Below are 20570 nucleotides of genomic sequence, written 5' to 3' on the forward strand. Positions count from 1 at the left end.
GGTGAGTCTAGAGGTTACTACTGTTTACAAAGCTAACGTTTATAACTTGTTTGTCCTTGTATTTGTAAAATTGCATTTGTGTATTTTGTAATACTGTATTTGTAAAAACACAGTGGGAAACTACAGCCTTGGCAGAGATCATTCTCTGCACGAAAACATGGGAAATTACAGAAGCATAACAAGACAATTGACCTTGCTTGTGCCTGCCAAGAATCTTCTTATGGTCCAGTAACAAGGCTCAGGGTATTGGGATGGCTCAGTACGTGGCCTTGGCTCTGCAAGAATTGCACGAGTACGGACTTGTAGAAATGCTTTTTGTTGTGTTAATAAAAAAATGGAGAGGGTGAGGGTGGATGGGAGGGACTATTGATTTTGTACTTGTATGGGTTGTTTCTGTACCCCTATGATGTTTTCCTCCCCGAATATAACTTGTTATAATTGTTGTCTTAACTGAAAAAGGAGAGGGAGAGGGTGGATGGGATGAATTATTGATCTTGTATGGGTTGTTTCTGTACCTCTATGATGTTTTCCTCCCTGACTATAACTTGTAATTGTTGTCTGAACTGAAAAAGGAGAGGGTGAGGGTGGATGGGATGAACTATTGATCTTGTATTGGTTGTTTCTGTACCCCTCTGGTGTTTTCCTCCCTGACTATAATTGTTATAATTGTCTCAATAAAAAAGGAGAGGGTAGGGGTGGATGGGACTGACTATTGATCTTGTACTTGTATGGGTTGTTTCTGTACCCCTATGATGTTTTCCTCCCTGGCTGTAACTTGTAATAATTGTTGTCTTAATAAAAAAAATTGAGTGGGTGTCTTATTCTTGTGAGGCTGTGTATGGTTTGGATATTGTTTCTGTTTTGCAGGTAAGTATTGCAGGTAAGTCGATTAGCTAGGTAGACAAATAGGCAGACAGATGTCATAGACAGACAGGTGATAGACAGATAATGATACATAGCTAGACAGATACATGACAGGTAGGTAGACAGCTGATAGATATGGAAACAAATAGGTAGATAGGTAGACAGATAGATGCTAGATGACAGATATATGATAGATGATAGATCTGATAGACAGATAGATGATAGACTGATAGATAATGATAGGTAGATGATAGATAGATAAGTAGACAGGTAGATGATAGATGATAGGTAGACAGATGATATCTGTGGAAACATATAGATAAGTAGATAGATGATAACTGAGTCCATGATGGATGATTGATAGCTGAGTCCAGGATAGATGATGATGATAGATGATGATGATGATAGATGAGTCCATGATAGATGCTGATGATAGCTGATGATAGCTGATGATAGCTGATGATAGCTGATGATAGCTGATGATAGCTGATGATAGATGATGATAGATGATAGATGGGTACACGATAGCTGATAGATGATAGATGGGTACACAATAGCTGACAGATAGATGATAGATGAGTCCATGATAGGTACACGATAGATGAGTCCATGATATATGATAGGTACATGATAGATATGGAGACAGACAGGTAGATGATAGATGACAGACATAGGTAGACAAATAGATGATAGATCTGATAGGTAGATTATAGATAGGTAGATTATAGATAAGTAGACAGATGAGGCAAGTATATAGTATATTATATAGTATATAGTGGTGTATATAATAGTATATATGGTATATATACTAGTAGTATATACAGTATAGTATATTTTTAGTAGTATATATAGTACAGTATATACTAGCATATAGTATACAGTAGTATATAGTATAGTAGTATACATACTACTATATATGTACTAGGAGAGAAGGTGAGGCGACGAGAGGCCACTTCAATTTTGGGGCGGTTCTAGGTTAGACTGCGAGTGCTGCGGACGGGGTCACATGGATTTTTGGGGCGGTTCTAGGTTTTGGGGCGGTTCTAGGTTTTTGGGGCGGTTCTAGGTTTGGGGGCGGTTCTAGATTTTGGGCTGGTTCTAGGTTGGACAGCGGACGGGGGCACTTGGATTTAGGGGCGGTTCTAGGTTTTGGGGCGGTTCTAGATTAGACCACGGACCGGGGCGCTTGGATTTTGGGGCGGTTCTAGGTTTTGGGGCGGTTCCAGGTTAGACCGCGGGGGCCACAGATGGGGGACACTTGGGTTTTGGGACGGTTCTAGGTTTTGGGGCGGTTCTAGGTTAGACCGGGAGGCCGGTTGGATTTTGGGGCTGTTCTAGGTTAGACTGCGAGGGGCCACGGACCTGGGCACTTGGATTTGGGGGGGTTCTATATAGGGAGGGCCTCAGATATCATGAGAAGTGTGGAAGATCAGAATGTGCTTGGTTTTCTGTGCCTTGCATATTTTCACGTTACGTTGCAGTGTTGGTGTACGGAGACTTTGAGCGATTGAAAGCATCTTTTTTATTGTGAGTCACAAAACATCAGTATTTAGTTTTAATAATTATTTAATAATTGTATTTATTATATTTTAATGATTTTTAATTAATATTGGAAAAAGCTTTATGAAAAAAACTCTATCATCTGTCTATCATCTATCTGTCTACCCATCTATCATCTCTCATCTATCTGTCTACCCATCTATCATCTCTATCATCTACCTATCATCTATCTGTTTAATTATCATCTATCTATTGATCATCTATCTGTCTACCTATCAATCACCTATCATTTATCTCTCTACCTATCTCTCTACCTACTTATCTGTTTACCTATCTATCATCTATCTCTGTATCAGATCTCTCTACCTATCAGTCTATATATCATCTGTCTACCTATCGTCTATCATCCATCTATCATCTATCTACCTGTCTACCTATCTGTCATCTACCTATCATCTATCTATCTACCTATCATCTGTCATCTATCATCTGTCATCTATCATCCCTCATCTATCTACCTACCTATCTGTCTACCTATCATCTATCATCTGTCACCTATCTATCATCTATGTATCATCAGTCATCTACCTATCATCTATCTATCATTTATCATCTATCTACCTATCATCTATCATTTATCATCTATATATCTATCAACTATCTCTCTACCTATCATCTATCTAGGTATCATCTATCTGTCTTCCTCTCTATCTACCCATCTATCATCTGTCTACCTATCTGTATACCTATCATTTATCTATTATCTCTCTACCTATTATCTATCATCTTCCTACCTATCATCTATCTGTCTACCTATCTACTCATCTGTCTACCTGTCTCCCTATCTGTTTACCTATCATCTGTCTACCTATCATCTAGCTATCTGTCTACCTGTCTCCATATCTATCATCTCTGTATCATCTGTCTACCTATCTCCATACCTATCATCTACCTGTTATCTATCATCTATCTATCATCTATCATTTATCTGTCTACCTATCATCTATCATAAATCCATATATCTGTCTAGCTAGTTATCATCTATCTTTCTATCATCTGTCTACCTATCATCTATCTGTCTACCTGTCTACTTATCTATCTGTCTCCATATCTATCTATCATCTACCTGTCATCTATCTATCATCTATCATTTATCTGTCTACCTATCATCTATCATAAACCTATCTATCATAAATCTATCTACCATCTATCTGTCTAGCTATCATCTATCAACTATCATCTATCTGTCTACCTATCATCTGTCTACCTGTCTATCAATCTATCATCTATCTATCATCTAGCAATCATCTACCTACCTATCATCTATCTGTCTACCTATCTATCTATCATTTGTCTATCATCTATCGTTTGTCTACCTATCATCTATCTGTCAACCTATCTGTCTCCATATCTATCATCTCTCATCTATCTACCTATCATCCGTCTGTCTACCCATCTATCATCTATCTGTCTACCTATTTGTCTGCCTACCTATCTGTCTCCATATCTATCATCTACCTGTCTATCTATCTATCATCTGTCTACCTATCTATCTACCTATCATCTTTTTATCATCTGTCTACCTACCCATCTGTCTCCATATCTATCTATCTATGATCTATCTATGTATCTATCATCTATCTATCATCTATCTGTTGGGCCTGAAACCCAAAGTAAAGCTCTTGGATCTGCCCAGTGGAATTGCTCTGTGCTTGGCAAAGGGTGCCTTAGGGACAATAAGAAAGAACAGGCTCGCCCCTGGCCAAAGGAACACAGACACAGCTTGTCCTCACACCTTGGAGGCTTTGCAGGAGCTTGATTTACCAATGCAGGAACTACGCACAAGTAAAGATGAATTTTGGGCATATTAAGCCATCAGCTTTTACAACCACTGCATCTCTTTAGTGCCTAAAGGGGCTGCAGGAAACCTGGAGAGGGGCTTGGGACAAGGGCCTGTAGGGACAGGCCAAGGGGAATGGCTTGAACCTGCCAGAACAGGGGAGACTGAGCTGAGCTCTTAGGCAGAAGCTGTTCCCTGGGAGGGTGCTGAAGCGCTGGCACAGGGTGCCCAGAGAAGCTGTGGCTGCCCCATCCCTGGCAGTGCTCTAGGCCAGGTTGGACACAGGGGCTTGGAGCAGCTGCTCCAGTGGAAGGGGTCCCTGCCCGTGGCAGGGGTTGGAGCTGGATGAGTTTTGAGGTGCCTTCCAACTCAGACCACTGAGGTATTTAAGTCACCTTTGACTTACTATTCAGGATTACAAACTGTTCAGCTGTTCTACAGGACAGTCAGGAGGCCAATCAGTTTAAAAGAAATCAGAAATGGATTTTAAAACATCTCTGGTGTGTGATTCTATGATGCTGTTTCAAAGAAAACAGAATTCAGCTGCAAAACCCAGCTGAATTTCTGCACCACAACCATCAATCATGTCCCAGTACCACTCTAAATATATAAGTCCTATACGTAAAGAAATGCCTCCAAAAACACTTATTATTATAAAAAGCAGCAACAAGCTCTGAATCCTGGTCTATGCCATTAGTTTTAAATGGCTCCTGGTGCTCAGACTGGTTGAAGTCAAACAAGGTTTTATGAAAGTCAAACATTGAGCAGTACAGATTTGTAGAAGGAATGGTATATGAGGGCCTTCCAGTTAGAGCAGGCGGATAAGTGAGGGATTATGTCACTGGCTGGTTCCAATGCACTGCACATGGGAGGGTTGTTTTATGCCATCCTGCTCATAGTCTTTTCCCAGACTGAAAGCTTGGTTTGAAATCACATGCTAAGAACTGTTTTTGAGGTATTGAGCATCTATAGGCACCTGAAGCTATGCAGTAGGATCTCTTTGAAGCCTCCACGTCAAAGTTTAAATAAGTGGGCAGTGTGCCCTGTATCCACTGTCCATGTTGTATTGCTGCTCCCAAGGCATCACATTTCCTTCACAATCAAGTAGTAGTTTTGAGTTTCACATTCTGAATGGGAGAGTCCTTTCTTAAACATTGTTTGGAGCCCAGCTTTTCTTCTTCAGCCTACCAATTAATAACCCAAATGCACAGAAGAAAGTGTCTTCTTTATTTGAGATGAATAAATCTCAATACGTAGGTTGGAAATATTTAAAGACATCAGAAAAAGTGAACTAAATGTAAGAGAAATGACATAAGTGGCAGGATGAAAACAGTAGAAGCAAACAGAGTTTAGTGTTTCAAGTGTGAATACATGACAGCAATAGCAATTATAAGTATTGCACTATTGCATTTGCAATTAATGAACTGGTATTTCACACAGCCCAGTGAAAAGCTGTGAAAATCCTAAGTTTTAACTGAGAAGTTCTGTTATTTTATGGATGCTCTGAAGTACTGCTGTTATCTGCGTTTATGGACGTGTCTGCGAGGGGGGAGAAGAGCCATCCTTCCACCCAGCAGAGCATTAGTTGGTATATAGCAGCTTTGTAGTGTCTCATAGTAAGAGAAAGCACTTTTACAACCTACTCCTGGTTCTCATATGGAGAACTCTAATTTGTAAAAGCCATAAGTCCCAGGAAATGTTGACATATACAACCCTAATATTATTTTTCTCTTTTTAATATAGCAGTCCTAACAAAAATAATCAAGACCTTTCGTTTTTATCAAAGTGCAATATAATGCATACATAATTCCACACCTGTAAACCACATAGTATACAAGCCATGCACCTTATGCTTGTCCTAGTTCACTAGTCCGGTCTAATGTCCTGTCCTGTCCTAATGGGTAAACCAAAAGAGTTCAAACCCAAGTTGCTAAATGTAACATAAAATGCAATTCCCGTAACTCCGAGAATAAAGGGTTTCCAATAACCAAGCCATACAGAAAATGAGAATTCTGCACTCAGTTCTGCTTAAGAACAACATTTATGCTGAAGAGCAAAGCAGGTACTTCTGAAGTTCATGCAGTCAAAGAGCAGGGCAATGCAACTGATAAGTTCTGCAAACTGTTCCAATAATCAAGTCTGCTTCTATCCACAAAAAGCAAAGCTTGTAAAAAGCAAACTGGGATTATTGTGATGTTTCTAATCTTATGCACAAGCAGCCAATTTGTTTTATGTCATCACTCAGCAAAAGCTATAACTGCAATACTACTATCATCACAATAAAACTTAACTGGCCAAGGAAAAAGTTTATTCTGCTGCTGTTTGGATAAACCTGTAATTTAGTACCACCGTAAGATGTAGTAGCTTCTGAATTTAAGTTAGCTTAAGATAGTTGCTGGTGTAAACACCTATTAAAATAGGTTTCAGGTATAAGATATTACATGGTCAGAGACTGTAATGGACATAAGATTGTATGTGTTTTTAATTTCCGATGGTAGAAGCCAAGAAGCATATGCTGTTCAGACAAGGAACTAATAGCATAAAACACAGTAACAGCTCTCAAGAATGAAAATAATTTGCTTCTACAAATTGAATTAGGATATGAAAGGAAACTCTTACTCCTCAGTATATTCAAATGGCAATTTTTAAGTAAATTAAATGCAGTCAATTTCAAATACTTCATTATCATTAAAATACAATGTCTTATTTAGGAGTAACTGCAAGACCAAGAGCAAGAAACAATGCGAAGACCCCATACAGGGACACCAACTGCATACAACAATTTTTCTTGTCAGTGAAAGGAAATCAGTAAATAAATGCCTTCTTTGTCTTTGCATAACCATACCTTACGTGGAGCTACAGAAAACCCCTGGCTTAATACATTAGTTTTCTTTTGTACCTCAAAATTACATTTCAGTCATATGAAATGAAATATGAACAATTAGACATAAATTCTATATATAAACAACATTTATATAAACTTATGTTTTAGTTCTAGGATGGTAATTTCACCTGAAAAATGTGAACCAGACTCATAGCTGTTATTCCAATAACATGCAATTACATTTGGATCACTAGCCAATAATTTCCCTTACCTTGTCCAATGCAAATTTGGCATTTCCTACAGAAGACAGTGACAGCTTGTGGGGTGAAATTAGTCCTGCGTATAGCATTAGGGCCACCTGGACACAAGTCAGGACACAACACGCAAGCAGGATGCTGCAAGGCATTGTAAAATGTTTTCTTGGTCCTGCTCAGCACTCCAGGAGGAGCACTCTTGCAGTGCGAGCCCAGCAGCACATCCAGGCAGGAGCTCAATGCACACCATTCCTCCTCAGTACATCCCTTCTTTCCGGAAGCAGTTTTGAATACTCACAAATGGAGAAGACAAAGCATTTCAAGAGGTTGCAGGGGAACAGAGAGCACTCTGGGTCACACTACAAAGTGCCTGTGCCCTGCGGTGGAAATGTGACTTGGAAATCTCTTAACCTCTTCTCATGGGAATGCTGCAGTCTTCCAGAATTTGTATGCAGAGGAATACAGGCACTTATATCAATAGAAACAAGCACGATAGCTCAGGCACAGGAGTCTGACTAGTTGCAGCAGCATGGTAAACATTACAGAGTCAATTTATGAGCCCCTTATTGGTGCACTTAAGTAGTAAGTACTTAAAGTAGCTCAAGTATCTCCCATTGTAGTCAGACAACTGTATAACACATTTCTATATAGTTAGAAAACACACTCAGGAATGCTGTTCTTCTCCCCCAAGAGTCAGAAATACATAAACATGTTAAAAATACTACACTAAAGCAATCCTCCAGAACCTGTTTGCATTTGCAAGTTTCCGTATTACTTTGTTGACATCAGACTCTGGTTTCAAACCTTAACATTCATGTGGGTTTACCTTCTCAGGAAAAGCACATCAACTACAGGCATCTGATGTAAGATACTAGGTTTGATTTTGTGAAGAGATCTTCCATTAAGCAGAATGATAACTCAGGTATAAACAGAATGGCAGTTTCTGAGCTGGAAAGCTGACATAATTCTGTATTTATTACTCCCAAATTATCATCTGTTACAACTATTACTTATTGATAGACCGCTTTAGAGAGCAAATATCAAGACAAACAAACTACACAAGATGTTTAGTTTTATCCTTACCTGGAGTAAGAAGCATGCTTTTCTACAAGGAGAGAGAGAAATAAAAGCTCAGTGGAGGAAGTCATTTCTGCACATCTCTACATAAGATTAAGCAGGTTAAAAAACCCTCATCTGAGGTAGTTTAAAAAGTGAACACATCTTGAAAGAAAGTCCCACTAAATATGCAGCAACTGCATGTTTCCAGCATTACATATTTAATGTAATGTTATGCCGTGGAAAGGAGTCAGTCAGAGACCGATGTGATCAGACAAAAAGCCATTTATTGCAAAACATTAACTCCTTATACACTATTGCTTACACACACCTACAGCAATTTGGCATATCATAATTGGATACTTGTCTTGAAGACCCTTAGTGACTAACATAGAATTGGTTAAGCACAGGTGTGAGAACTTGACCTCGAATGCTTGCCAACAGTCCACAGTTCTCATCAGTCAGTGAATTCCAGCTGCTTCTTACCTTGCTTGCTTAAGCTTCCTCAGGCCTCCCACAGCCCTGCTGTATCCCTCGGAGTTATACCAAATATCCATTCTCCTGTGAGAACACTGTCTCCACATCTCCCCCTTTTTAATTTTACTAAAAGTTTTTTACAATTTGGTGTGTCTGCTCTATCACTGCTGGACTTGCGTAACATAACAACCCACTGCTCTAGGCAGCATTATTTCAGTAAGACTGGTCTGATTTGAAGTCACTCGAACCTTTATAACATGTGGCACGCAGGTGGTTTTATACACAAAATCACAACCTCTAATAATAGCTACTTTACAAGCACGCATATTCAAGCTGTTACTTTTCAGTTGCCCCCAAGCGATGTTTTGCAATCATTCGCTTCTCTTTATTTCATTCTCCTTGGGGTGTTCACGGTCAGCTCCTGTAGCTGATGCATCGAGTTCTTCCACTCATCTGTCCAGCTCATGGCAAGGCTTGACAAACTTTGCAGGCAGCTGCCACGGACCTGTAGGTAGGAGGACAGAAATACACTCCCTATCCCAGGTTATCAGTTCTTGAGAAGCAGACAGGTTAAAGCAATTCCTTAAAGCAGAAGCATTCTGATGCAAACAGAATGTGAAGCAGCTGCAGAAATAGACTGCACAGTGTTAACAGCCAAAGGGGTTTGCTCCATCATTACACTCCCCCCCCCTTTTTTTTCTCACACAAGCAGAATCAAAAGCAATACTTCCTAATCCCTATGGCTCAGACCACATTGTAACATTATAAGGGGGGGGCTTCCTTGAACCCTTTCTATTTGATCAGCCTGTCAGTGTCCCAAGAAAGACGAGACCCTTGTGTCTGACCAGCCTGTCTGCATCCCATTGTGGGAACCATACTGGACAGCTGACTGTATCGGAGGGTGATTCGACCAACCTGTTCAGGGACCCACGCTGACAGCATTACTGAATCAAATCCCTTACATGCTGTTGATAGTACACTGGCTGGAAAACAAGCTTGAAGCAATACACAACAAAACTACAGTCACTAATAACAGCTAAAATTAGTTAATTATTTAGCATGCATAAAATTCTTACCCAACAGGTGTCCCTATGGGGACCAGGCAGGGTCAGCCCATCAGCTGATCCCAGAAGTTCCAATGAACTTCTCCACTCTTTTTTTACCAGTCGCTCACCCTCCTTTGCACAGCCTGCCTGCCTTCTCAGCAGCAACAACCATAAATCCCTGCTGCACTTTTGCATTAACCCTTTCTTGCCCCAAATGTTAAACTGCTACCCATTAAAAACTTCTACATGAAACCAACAACACAAAATATACAGAACACTCCGCCCTCATCACACACATACACACGTATGGGATACCACAAGCACACTCCACACAACTACAATATTTGAAACACAAAATCCAGACAATCATTACTCCCACTACATGGTCCCACATACAGAACATGGTGCAAGGAGCTTGTGAAGACTATCAGGAAACCAGCTCCGAGAAGCATCATTGCAGGGCGAGGTGGCAGGCTCAACCTTAGCGGGCATCCCCACAGAGGCTCTGCCTCCCTCACATTGCATGAGGCTTGGGCTTTTATACTGACCAAAATGCACACTCATTCCGACACAGGTGGCCAGCCTATGTTGGAAGAAGTGGCCAGCAGTATCTATAAAGGTTTCCAAGGGTTGATAGAAACATGGACATGCTTATATTTACCAACTTCTAGTTCATGAGTATCACAGAGACTATACCAAAGGAGTTGTATATAGGGTCCCAAATCTATGGTCTGACACATTCTGCCCAATACCCCTGATAAGAGCATACAAGAGACCATCCCATCTTGGGTGGGAAGCACACATACCAGCACACACACCACGGGAAACTGTGCAATACATCCACATCCCTCACCTGTCTCCCTTCTCCCTTTACAGCTGCCCATTTATCAGGAGGATCTGGGGGATATAAATCAGGCTTCTTTTTGGATGAATAGGCTCCAGGTCAGAAGTACCATCCAGGTCAGCATTGGCATTATCAGGCGTCAGAATCTCAGGATCACAACAGCAAACTGATGAACGTGCACAGGCTCCTTCTCAGGGTCAATAGGAGATGGGTCGAAAGGGTCATCTTCATCCCCATCCTCAGTCTTCGCTGCCGCAGCGGCAACCGGCGGAGGTTCAGGGGGGAGCCCACTGGTCTCCATGATCTCATTTTTTGACTTTAAGGTCTCTAAAACAGTTCTCCAAATGACTAACAAACTTTTCACAGCATCATTGCCTTTCGTGGCTGCATTCCACAGTTTAACTCCTGCCCCATTCCACAAAGGGATCTCAAGTCTGACAGACTCATCAATCTCTGGGTAATGAGTCTTCAACCATTTCAGCACCAAATTTAAGTCTGTCTCTTTCAAGGTTGCTCCCTTCATCTTGAGAAGGGCTGAAAACATCCATAAATCAGAGGCTTCTTTCTTAGTAATTTTCTCCCAAGTCTCGAGATTAAAAGCTTCACCAACTCCCACAATTAACTCCTTACTCCAGAGCAACAATCTTTTTAGCATAGCTTCATCATAGTCTGTCCCTCTCACAGAGAGGATATGTTGGAAGAGCTTAAGTATTACTTTTTCTTCTTTACTTAACTGTTTTCCCATCCTTAAGCCCCCTTCCAACCATCCGGCTGCTCACCTTATTTGCACTGTGCAGTGTCTTCCGGGCTCACAAGGCTCCGATCCGAGGATTCCCTCCTCCGAGGCTTCTGCCTCCCAGTCTTGGTCCAGCCAGATCGATGCCAGCCAATTTCTTCATGGCCCAGCGATTCACACCCTCTTCCATTTCAATGTGAACTTATAGAGGGTCCCTGTTCGGGCACCATTTGCTGCAGAAAAGACTCAGTCAGAGACCAATATGATCAGACAAAAAGCCATTTATTGCAAAGCATTAACTCCTTATACACACCTACAGCAATTTGGCATATCATGATAGGATACTTGTCTTGAAGACCCTTAGTGACTAACATAGAATTGGTTAAGCACAGGTGTGAGAACTTGACCTCGAACGCTTGCCAACAGTCCACAGTTCTCATCAGTCAGTGAATTCCAGCTGCTTCTTACCTTGCTTGCTTAAGCTTCCTCAGGCCTCCCACAGCCCTGCTGTATCCCTCGGAGGTATTCAGAGCTCATGTACCAAATATCCATTCTCCTGTGAGAACACTGTCTCCACAATGTTACCTATTTCTTGAGCTGATGGCTGAAGAATTTTGCAGAAAGCTGGACAGTTACAGAGTTCTAAGAGATACAAGAGCCTGCTATGGGCACAGCCTTTTTCAGGGTGAGAATATGGCCTTGGGAAGAGGTCATAACCATGTCTTGTTACAATATTACATTCATACTTACAGAGGTAATAGATGTTAATAATCTCTTTGGAGTAATCACCTATGAAAGAATAAGATGGTAAGTGCATTGTAAAAATTAGAGAAACTAAGGAAGGCTGATCTAAATAAGTTTTGAATGGATACTAGTTGTTGTAATGAGCAGGTCTTGGGGTTTTTGATTGGATGTAACATTTCAGTTGGAGGAATGCTATGCATCAAATAAATATTTACTGCAGAAACCTTTAAGTATGCATTACCTTGGGATGCTTAATCTTAAGTGCTTATTAAAGGTAAGAGTTACCAATACAAATACAGGGATGTTCAGTATGCTACCGTTGTACATCATCTGTAGCTCCACGTGAAAATATCAAAGTTTATGTGAGACTGTATATTAATATGAACTGGAATTATGTGCTCATCTAATCTTGAAGCTGAAATACAAGTTTAAGAATCTTGTCAAAAAGCAGATGCAATATGCTGTCAGCAAACCTATAACTCCACATCAGCAACTTACCTACAGGGACACAAAACCATTAGGTTTTAAGTAAAGATTCCCCTAAACTACAGCACAGGAGAGAAAGAAACCCTGGACTTCAAACTGGTTTTACTGGGGGATAGGTGGAAGCATGCTTTCACTCTGCCAAATGAAAGTTACGATTAAGAGAAATTCCTATCTGTTTGCAGAGACAGGATTTAAGTACTCACTGCAGCTGTTCTAAAAGACACTGAAGTTTCTTAGTTTTATTAAGCTAGCATCTCCAGAAAGCCCCTGGCTTGTCTGGGGTCACAAAGCCTTAATAAAGCACAAGCACTTGAAACATGAACCCTGTCCCAGCTGAAAAGTTTTAGTAACTCCTTGGACATAAAAGTTTGCTTGAAAAAACCCACCAACATCTAGTGCTTTTAGTTAAGGCTAGGAAGAAAGACAGATGTGTTGCAATTGATCAACAGAACCTTTAAGACAAATCAAACTGCAAGGTAGGGCGTATTGACTGATGGTCTTTAAGTAAAGTGGAGAACACAGGCACTAAATCACAAGTAGAGGCACAATACCCAACAGAAGTTTGCAAAGCATATAATCTTGCTGAACTAGTAAGACTTCTCCTTTCCCTCCAATATATTTTAGACTCAAGCAAGTGCTGCAGGTCCAGTCTACTAATAGCTGCAGGATTCCATAACCCATCTGTCACTGCAGATGCTCCAATAAATAACAAGAAGAATAAAAGCAAGCAACAAATTGTCTAAGACCATTAGTCAGCTCTCCCTGGACACTGCAGTCTTCCTGGAGTACCGGCTGTTGAAATACAACATACTGATTTTGTTGTTTCATTTACCTTAGATTTATTTGCCTCTTTCCTTTTATCAGTGCTCAGAACTTCTTTTCTCTGTACCTGTAAGGCAAGAAGGTATTCAGAAAGTACACCACCATATTCTCCTTTACACATCCTGTTAGCAAGAACTGATACATACCAAACTGTAAACTTCTATGTTTATTTCAAAGTCCTTTGACACATCGTGCCTAAAAGGGAGAAGAAGGGAAAAATGAGTTAACAGACTGAAGCAAAGAGGTGGCCCTTTTAAATTATACTACTTACTTCTTTCCTCTTTCTACTCCTTAAACTCCCGTTTCCCCTGCGGCACCGAAAAAGGGAGCGTGTGCTGCCACCGTGTGTCCGAACGGCGGTACTGCAGGTGCTGGAGGTGGGGGGGGGCGGAGCGGCTCCGGAAGCCGCTCGCTACTGCCGTCATGTGTCGGTGCTGAAGGGAGGGGGGGGGGGGGGGGGGGCAGCTCTGTCGAAAATTCAGCATTGAAATGGGGGGCGACGGGGGAGAAAGCGGCTGGGGGCCACTGTCCGGTACTACCGTGTGTCCTTCGGGCGGCAATCCACGGCAAACCGGGTCGGGAAAGCGGAGGTGCGGCGCCAAGAGACGACTGGTGCTGCCATCATGTGGCCAATGTTCGGTACTGCACACGGTGAAGAAAGGCGGCTGCGCGGGCGGCGCCTCAGCTAATCAGAGGAGTGGGGGGGCGCCGCCGGAGCCGGGCGGGACTAAGCGTGATTGACAAGCGCCGCAGCCAATCAGAGGAGTAGGGGGGCGCTGCCGGTGCCCGGCGGGCCTAGGAGTGATTGACAAGCGCCGCAGCCAATCAGAGGAGTGGGGGGGGGGGGGCCGTGTAGAAGCCGAACGGAAGCGGGGCGGGACTAAGAGTGACTGACAGGAGTCCCAGCCAATCGGGGTGTGGAGGGGTGCCGCCGAACCGGGGCGGGACCGTACCGGACCGAGCCGAGGCGAATCATGGCAGGTAACGGGACTCGGCGGAGGCACACGGGGGGGCAATGGCAGCTGTCGGCTCCCCGGGGACCACATGGAAGCCACTCCGGTCCCTCCGGGCGGCTCCATCCCCCTCAGGCGGCTTCGGCTGCGTTTGGTTCTCTTCGGGGACCTCAGCTGCTGAGTGGGGACAGTTTGCAATATTGGAGCTGTAGCAAAGTTGCTCAGGGAACTTTTATTCGAGTCTCTTTCAGACTTTTATTGCTTTGTGGGGATTTATAATCACATGCTTCTCTTTTGCTTTTTATTTTCTTTACGCGTTTTATTTATTTCCTTTTTCATTCATGTTTCTTCCAGCTGTCCTTGTCTTTTATTCTCTTTCAGTAACTTTTTTTAGGCGTCCCATACCTAAAATGAGGTAAGAAATGGGCAAACATGGGTTAGAAAATAAAAAAAAATGGTTCAAAACACCTTACAAATGGTACAAAGTGGAACACAAGTGGCCCAAAATGGATTAAAACAAGCAAGAAATGGGTAAAAATGGGTTAGAAGTGAGCAAAAATGGCTTACAATACGGGAGATGTGGATAAATATGGGACAGAAACAGCCACAGACTGGTCAGAAATAGCCCCAAAAAAAGCTTTAAAGGGGTTAGAAATGGGAAAGATGGGTTAGAAATTGCCAAAACCGGCTTAAAACTGGTAAGAAATGGGCAAAACTGGGATAGAAATGGCCATGAATTGTTTAGAAATAGACTAAAATGGCTTAAAACAGGGTAGAAATGGGGAAAAATGGCTTAAACCAGGTTCAGAAATGAGCAAAAATGTGTTTGAAGTGGCAAAAAAAATTGGTTAGAAGAAAAAATAGTTTAGAAATGGACAAAATGGCTTAAACCAGGTTAGAATTGGACACATAAGGGTTGCAAATGGCTAAAAATGGGTTTAAATCTAGTTAGAAGTGGCCACAATTGTGTTAGAAATGGTCAAAAATTGCTTAAAGCTGCTGACAAATGGGAAAAAATGGGTTAGAAAAATAAAAAAGTGGCTTAAACAGAGTGAGAAAAGGACCAAAAAAAAGAGGAAAATTTTAAGAAATGGCTTTAAAAGGGTTAGAAGTGACCAAACACGGGTTACAAATGGCAGAAAGAATTTAGAAATAGCAAATAAAACAGTTTAGAAGTGGTCATAAATGAGTTAGAAACAGCCATGTTACGGCATCTTCTTGGAATCAGGTGCTAAGTACACACCTCATACATACAGGAGTTAAACCAAGCTAGGAAAGGGCAAGACAAGGCTAGAAATGGGTAGGAAATGGACCAAAATGGTTTGGAAACTGCCAGAATGGCTTCAGAAGAATTAGAAATGGGCATCAAGAGGTTAGAAATAGCCTGAAGCACATTAGAAATAGGCAAGAGCAGCTTAAAACAGCCCAGAAATGACCACAAATACTAAAAAGGAGCCAAAACCAGCTTAAAACTAGTAAGGAATGGGCAGAACAAGATGGAAAAGCCTCTCCATTGTTTACAATGTGCCAAAAGAATCTAAAAAAGGTTTAGAAATGCAGAAGAGTAAGATAAAAATGACCATACAGGAGTTAAACCAAGCTAGGAAAGGGCAAGACCAGGCTAGAAATGGGTAGGAAATGGACCAAAATGGTTTGGAAACTGCCAGAATGGCTTCAGAAGAATTAGAAATGGGCATCAAGAGGTTAGAAATGGCCTGAAGCACATTAGAAATAGGCAAGAGCAGCTTAAAACAGGCCAGAAATGACCACAAATATTAAAGAAGTAGCCAAAACCTGCTTAAAACTAGTAAGGAATGGGCAGAACAAGATGGAAAAGCCTCTCCATTGTTTACAATGTGCCAAAAGAATCTAAAAAAGGTTTAGAAATGGAGAAGAGTAAAATAAAAATGACCATACAGGAGTTAAACCAAGCTAGGAAAGGGCAAGACCAGGCTAGAAATGGGTAGGAAATGGACCAAAATGGTTTGGAAACTGCCAGAATGGCTTCAGAAGAATTAGAAATGGGCATCAAGAGGTTAGAAATAGCCTGAAGCACATTAGAAATAGGCAATAGCAGCTTAAAACAGCCAAGAAATGACCACAAATACTAAAGAAGGAGCCAAAAACAGCTTAAAACTAGTAAGGATTGGGCAGAATAAGATGGAAAAGCCTCTCCATTGTTTACAATGTGCCAAAAGAATCTAAAAAAGGTTTAGAAATGGAGAAGAGTAAAATAAAAATGACCATACAGGAGTTAAACCAAGCTAGGAAAGGGCAAGACCAGGCTAGAAATGGACCAAAATGGTTTGGAAACTGCCAGAATGGCTTCAGAAGAATTAGAAATGGGCATCAAGAGGTTAGAAATAGCCTGAAGCACATTAGAAATAGGCAAGAGCAGCTTAAAACAGCCCAGAAATGACCACAAATACTAAAGAAGGAGCCAAAACCAGCTTAAAACTAGTAAGGATTGGGCAGAACAAGATGGAAAAGCCTCTCCATTGTTTACAATTTGCCAAAAGAATCTAAAAAAGGTTTAGAAATGCAGAAGAGTAAGATAAAAATGACCATACAGGAGTTAAACCAAGCTAGGAAAGGGCAAGACCAGGCTAGAAATGGGTAGGAAATGGACCAAAATGGTTTGGAAACTGCCAGAATGGCTTCAGAAGAATTAGAAATGGGCATCAAGAGGTTAGAAATAGCCTGAAGCACATTAGAAATAGGCAAGAGCAGCTTAAAACAGGCCAGAAATGACCATAAATACTTAAGTAACCAAAAATAGCTTAGAACTAGTCAGGAATGGGATGAAGTAAAATGGAAATGCCTGTTAATTGTTTAGAATTAGTCTTACTGAGGCTTACCTGAACCTAGCGACCGTTTCTCACTGTGCAGCTTCTCAGACAGCCAACATGCAAGATCCATTCCCTGGGCATGATGCTCCAGCTTCTCAGCTGTTGGGACTCTGCTCTGGGAGGGGCAGTTTCTGCCTGACCTGGATACTGCTGGTTCTCTTTCTCCCTGCCATCTGGGCTTGCTTCTTCCCCGTGCTCTTCTTTATCTATCTCTGCCACGGATTCTGCTGCTTCCTGCTCTCACAGCCAAGCAGTGGAGAAAAGAGAACAGTGAGGGATTTTTTTATGGACAAATCCCATGCAAGCATTTCACAGGAGAGACAATCCCCTACAAAAATTCTTACCTATTAAACCCAACAGCCGCAGCCACTGCAGCCATTAGCGAGGGCCTGTGCTTGAGCTGCCTCTGCATCTGGAATAGGAAGCATTTATGAAGAAGCCTGATGGCTTTACTGGAGCTAAGCAGTTGTCCAAAGACGGGCGAAAGCAGGAGAGCAACAGCAGCAACTGAAGTACTTAACAGAAAGGCTGGGATGAGCTGGCCTCCCCCAGGGCTCAGCCCAGCAAGGTCTGTGTGCAGAACAAAAGGAGGGCAATGCACCCTTCCCCCTTCTCATTTCTCCGAGAATCCCAGTCTCCAGATCCTTCAGCACCTTAAAGCTACAGTCAACAGTCTCATTTCCCAACTAAGCACAAGATTAGATCAGAGAAAACAAGCAGGGAACGCCTTGGCTGCTTTAGAAACAGCTATTTCAACCCTGGCCCCTTTCCCTCCCAGTGCAGGTACAGTGTGAATTACGGACCTCCAGGTAACCGCCCCCCCCCCCGTGCCTTCACTCCCCTCAGTACCGAGCACCGAGAGGCTTCCCGTGCCGAGCGGCCAGCAGGCAGGAGAGGCCCCTCTGCGCACGCCCAAGGCACGGCCGGGCCCGCTCCCCTCCCCGGTAAGCCCGGCCCCGCGGTGGGCTCGGCTCTCACCTGCTGCTGCCGGGACCCGGACCCTGCCCGCCGCCATGCTGCTCCCGGGGGCTGCGCCTGCCACACCGAAACGGCGCGGAGGGACCGGAACCGGCGAGCGGCCACCAGACTGCGGCCGCATGGAGCGGCGCTTGCTACAGCCCGCCGGAAACCGGCGGGCACCACGTGACACCAGCCACTTCCGGGGACAGGGAGCACCACGGCTCATGCGCGGAGGCAGGGCTGCAGTACCTAACCTGGACACAAGATGGCAACAGCGAACGGCGCCCGCCGCCAAAACGCCCGCCACCCCCCCCCTTCCAGCCCCCCCGATCATTGTCTTGTCATCCTTATGGGATCACTGTCGCGGCTGCAAGAGTGTCTGCCGGCTGCTCTGCATCTCTGCCACAGAGCCTTGCTTCAAGCCTGCTTTCATCACGTTGACAACTGCTTCAGAGCAGAGATCTGAACAAAAACACTGGCCAAATTATCACCGAGTTGCTAAACAACTACTATGTTAATACCCACACAGCTTTTATGTCTAGAGACCATTGCTGAGCCCAGAACCTGTAACCTCCATCCCAAGGAAATGCTCAAGATCTGCCTCTGATCATAATACACACAGACTTGCACTACAGATGCTGCACCTGGCCCAAATACACACCATGAGTAGAGCAGCTCCAAGGCAAACACACACACACAAAACACTACACATGCTGTGACACCAACAAACAGAGAATAACCTACGCAGGCACAGTACCTCCCAGACGGAGCAGCACATCTGCCCGGATCACATGCACAGACCCAAGAGCAAAGCAACCGGGCTCCTGAGGAGCCTGAGAACCAGGTCTGACAAAACCAAATCATTCCAAACACAAACACAAATAAGATAAAAATAACCATACAGGAGTTAAACCAAGTTAGGAAAGGGCAAGACCAGGCTAGAAATGGGTAGGAAATGGACCAAAATGGTTTGGAAACTGCCAGAATGGCTTCAGAAGAATTAGAAATGGGCATCAAGAGGTTAGAAATAGCCTGAAGCACATTAGAAATAGGCAAGAGCAGCTTAAAACAGCCCAGAAATGACCACAAATATTGAAGAAGTAGCCAAAACCAGCTTAAAACTAGTAAGGATTGGGCAGAATAAGATGGAAAAGCCTCTCCATTGTTTACAATGTGCCAAAAGAATCTAAAAAAGGTTTAGAAATGCAGAAGAGTAAGATAAAAATGACCATACAGGAGTTAAACCAAGCTAGGAAAGGGCAAGACCAGGTTAGAAATGGGTAGCCTGAAGCAGATTAGAAATAGGCAAGAGTAGCTTAAAACATTACAGAAAAGACCATAAATATGTAAGAGGTAACCAAAACCAGTTTAAGACTAGTAAGGAATGGGTAGAATAAAAATTCTGCCTTAAATGTCTATTCAGATCTGAATGGAAAGTGAACACCTTACTTCATTGTAGGGTGAAATTAATGTGGAATAAACAGTACAGGGGCTATTAGGAACTGCCCATTCAGAATGGTGTGTGCCTTCCTGAGGGTTGTGTTTATGTACCCACTCTTCCAAAGTCTCCCAGAACTGAACAGAATCAGAAAGTCTCCAAGAGAATTTACTGAATCACACACAAATGAAGTGGTTGCGTGGTTGTGTCTTCTCATGCACAGAACATTCATTTGATAGAATGTCTCTGGGGCTAGGTGAGGAAGAAGACCAACCAGCTAACAGATGGAACAAAACCCCATCCCAACACTGCAATCACACCTCACTCTGTGGGCCCTGTAGATAGAACTAGAATTTTCCATTGTTCTCAGGTGCCTCGTTAAGGCACTGACGTCATTAGTAAGCCTTAATGACCCTAAACAGCCTCACCTGTGCACCAGACCACACCCAGGAGCCCTATTTAAACCGAGCTCTGTGCCTCAGTTTTCCTTAGAACTCTGTTGGAGGAATGCTGCTCTTCTGCTCTGTCCGTGCCTGTGAAGATTCTTAACCTGGACTTCAGATTGACTGCCCGGCTTGATCTTCTCTATGATTATAGAGCAGCTTGGCAATTGCTGGACCTGATGGTGATTTGTGGTCTGGATTGCTGCTTGTTCACAAGCCTGATAGACTCCTGGCTCCTCCCCTCAAGGGGGGAGGTCAGAGCCGTCGTTTTGGTGGGGAAGGGTCTGTTATTGCCTCAAGGGGAGGGGGGTCAGTGCCCTCGTTTTGCTGGGGAGGGTCTTTAATTGCCTCAAGGGGGGGGGTCTGTAATTGCCTGAATGGGGGTGAGGTCGGTGCCATTGTCTTGCTGGGGAAGGGTCTGTAATTGCCTACAA

At 42.9% G+C, this 20570-nt stretch overlaps 1 protein-coding gene across 4 annotated transcripts; it reads right to left on the reverse strand.

The window, feature by feature from the left end:
- Nucleotides 1-11964: 11964 nt before the first annotated feature.
- Nucleotides 11965-14284, reverse strand: LOC117438961 (anillin-like). Of its 4 annotated transcripts, none has more exons than XR_004551110.1 (4): nucleotides 13765-13882; nucleotides 13640-13688; nucleotides 13504-13554; nucleotides 11965-12230 (listed from the first exon to the last, which is right to left on the reverse strand). XR_004551110.1 is itself a non-coding variant. In XM_034074309.1 (4 exons), the coding sequence occupies exons 1-4, from the start codon at nucleotides 14116-14118 to the stop codon at nucleotides 12168-12170; spliced, it is 255 nt and encodes an 84-aa protein (XP_033930200.1). In that variant the 5' UTR covers nucleotides 14119-14284; the 3' UTR covers nucleotides 11965-12167. The 4 variants fall into 4 exon arrangements, 1 of the variants encoding a protein (XP_033930200.1); XR_004551109.1 differs by having other exon boundaries at nucleotides 13504-13560; XM_034074309.1 differs by lacking the exon at nucleotides 13765-13882 and adding an exon at nucleotides 14033-14284 and having other exon boundaries at nucleotides 13504-13560.
- Between the last annotated feature and the right edge of the window lie 6286 nt (nucleotides 14285-20570).

Source organism: Melopsittacus undulatus, unplaced genomic scaffold (genome assembly GCF_012275295.1).
Source record: "Melopsittacus undulatus isolate bMelUnd1 unplaced genomic scaffold, bMelUnd1.mat.Z mat_scaffold_95_arrow_ctg1, whole genome shotgun sequence".
Taxonomy (NCBI): domain Eukaryota; kingdom Metazoa; phylum Chordata; class Aves; order Psittaciformes; family Psittaculidae; genus Melopsittacus; species Melopsittacus undulatus.

Coding starts and splice junctions, on each gene's coding strand:
- LOC117438961 (XM_034074309.1), bottom strand. CDS start 14,118: ATGATGGCAGCACCAGTCGTCTCTTGGCGCCGCACCTCCGCTTTCCCG. Junction 13,689..14,032: donor TGCCGCCCGAAGGACACACG/GTAGTACCGGAC, acceptor TCTCCCTTTTAG/GCACGATGTGTCAAAGGACT. Junction 13,561..13,639: donor ACATAGAAGTTTACAGTTTG/GTATGTATCAGT, acceptor CTTGCCTTACAG/GTACAGAGAAAAGAAGTTCT.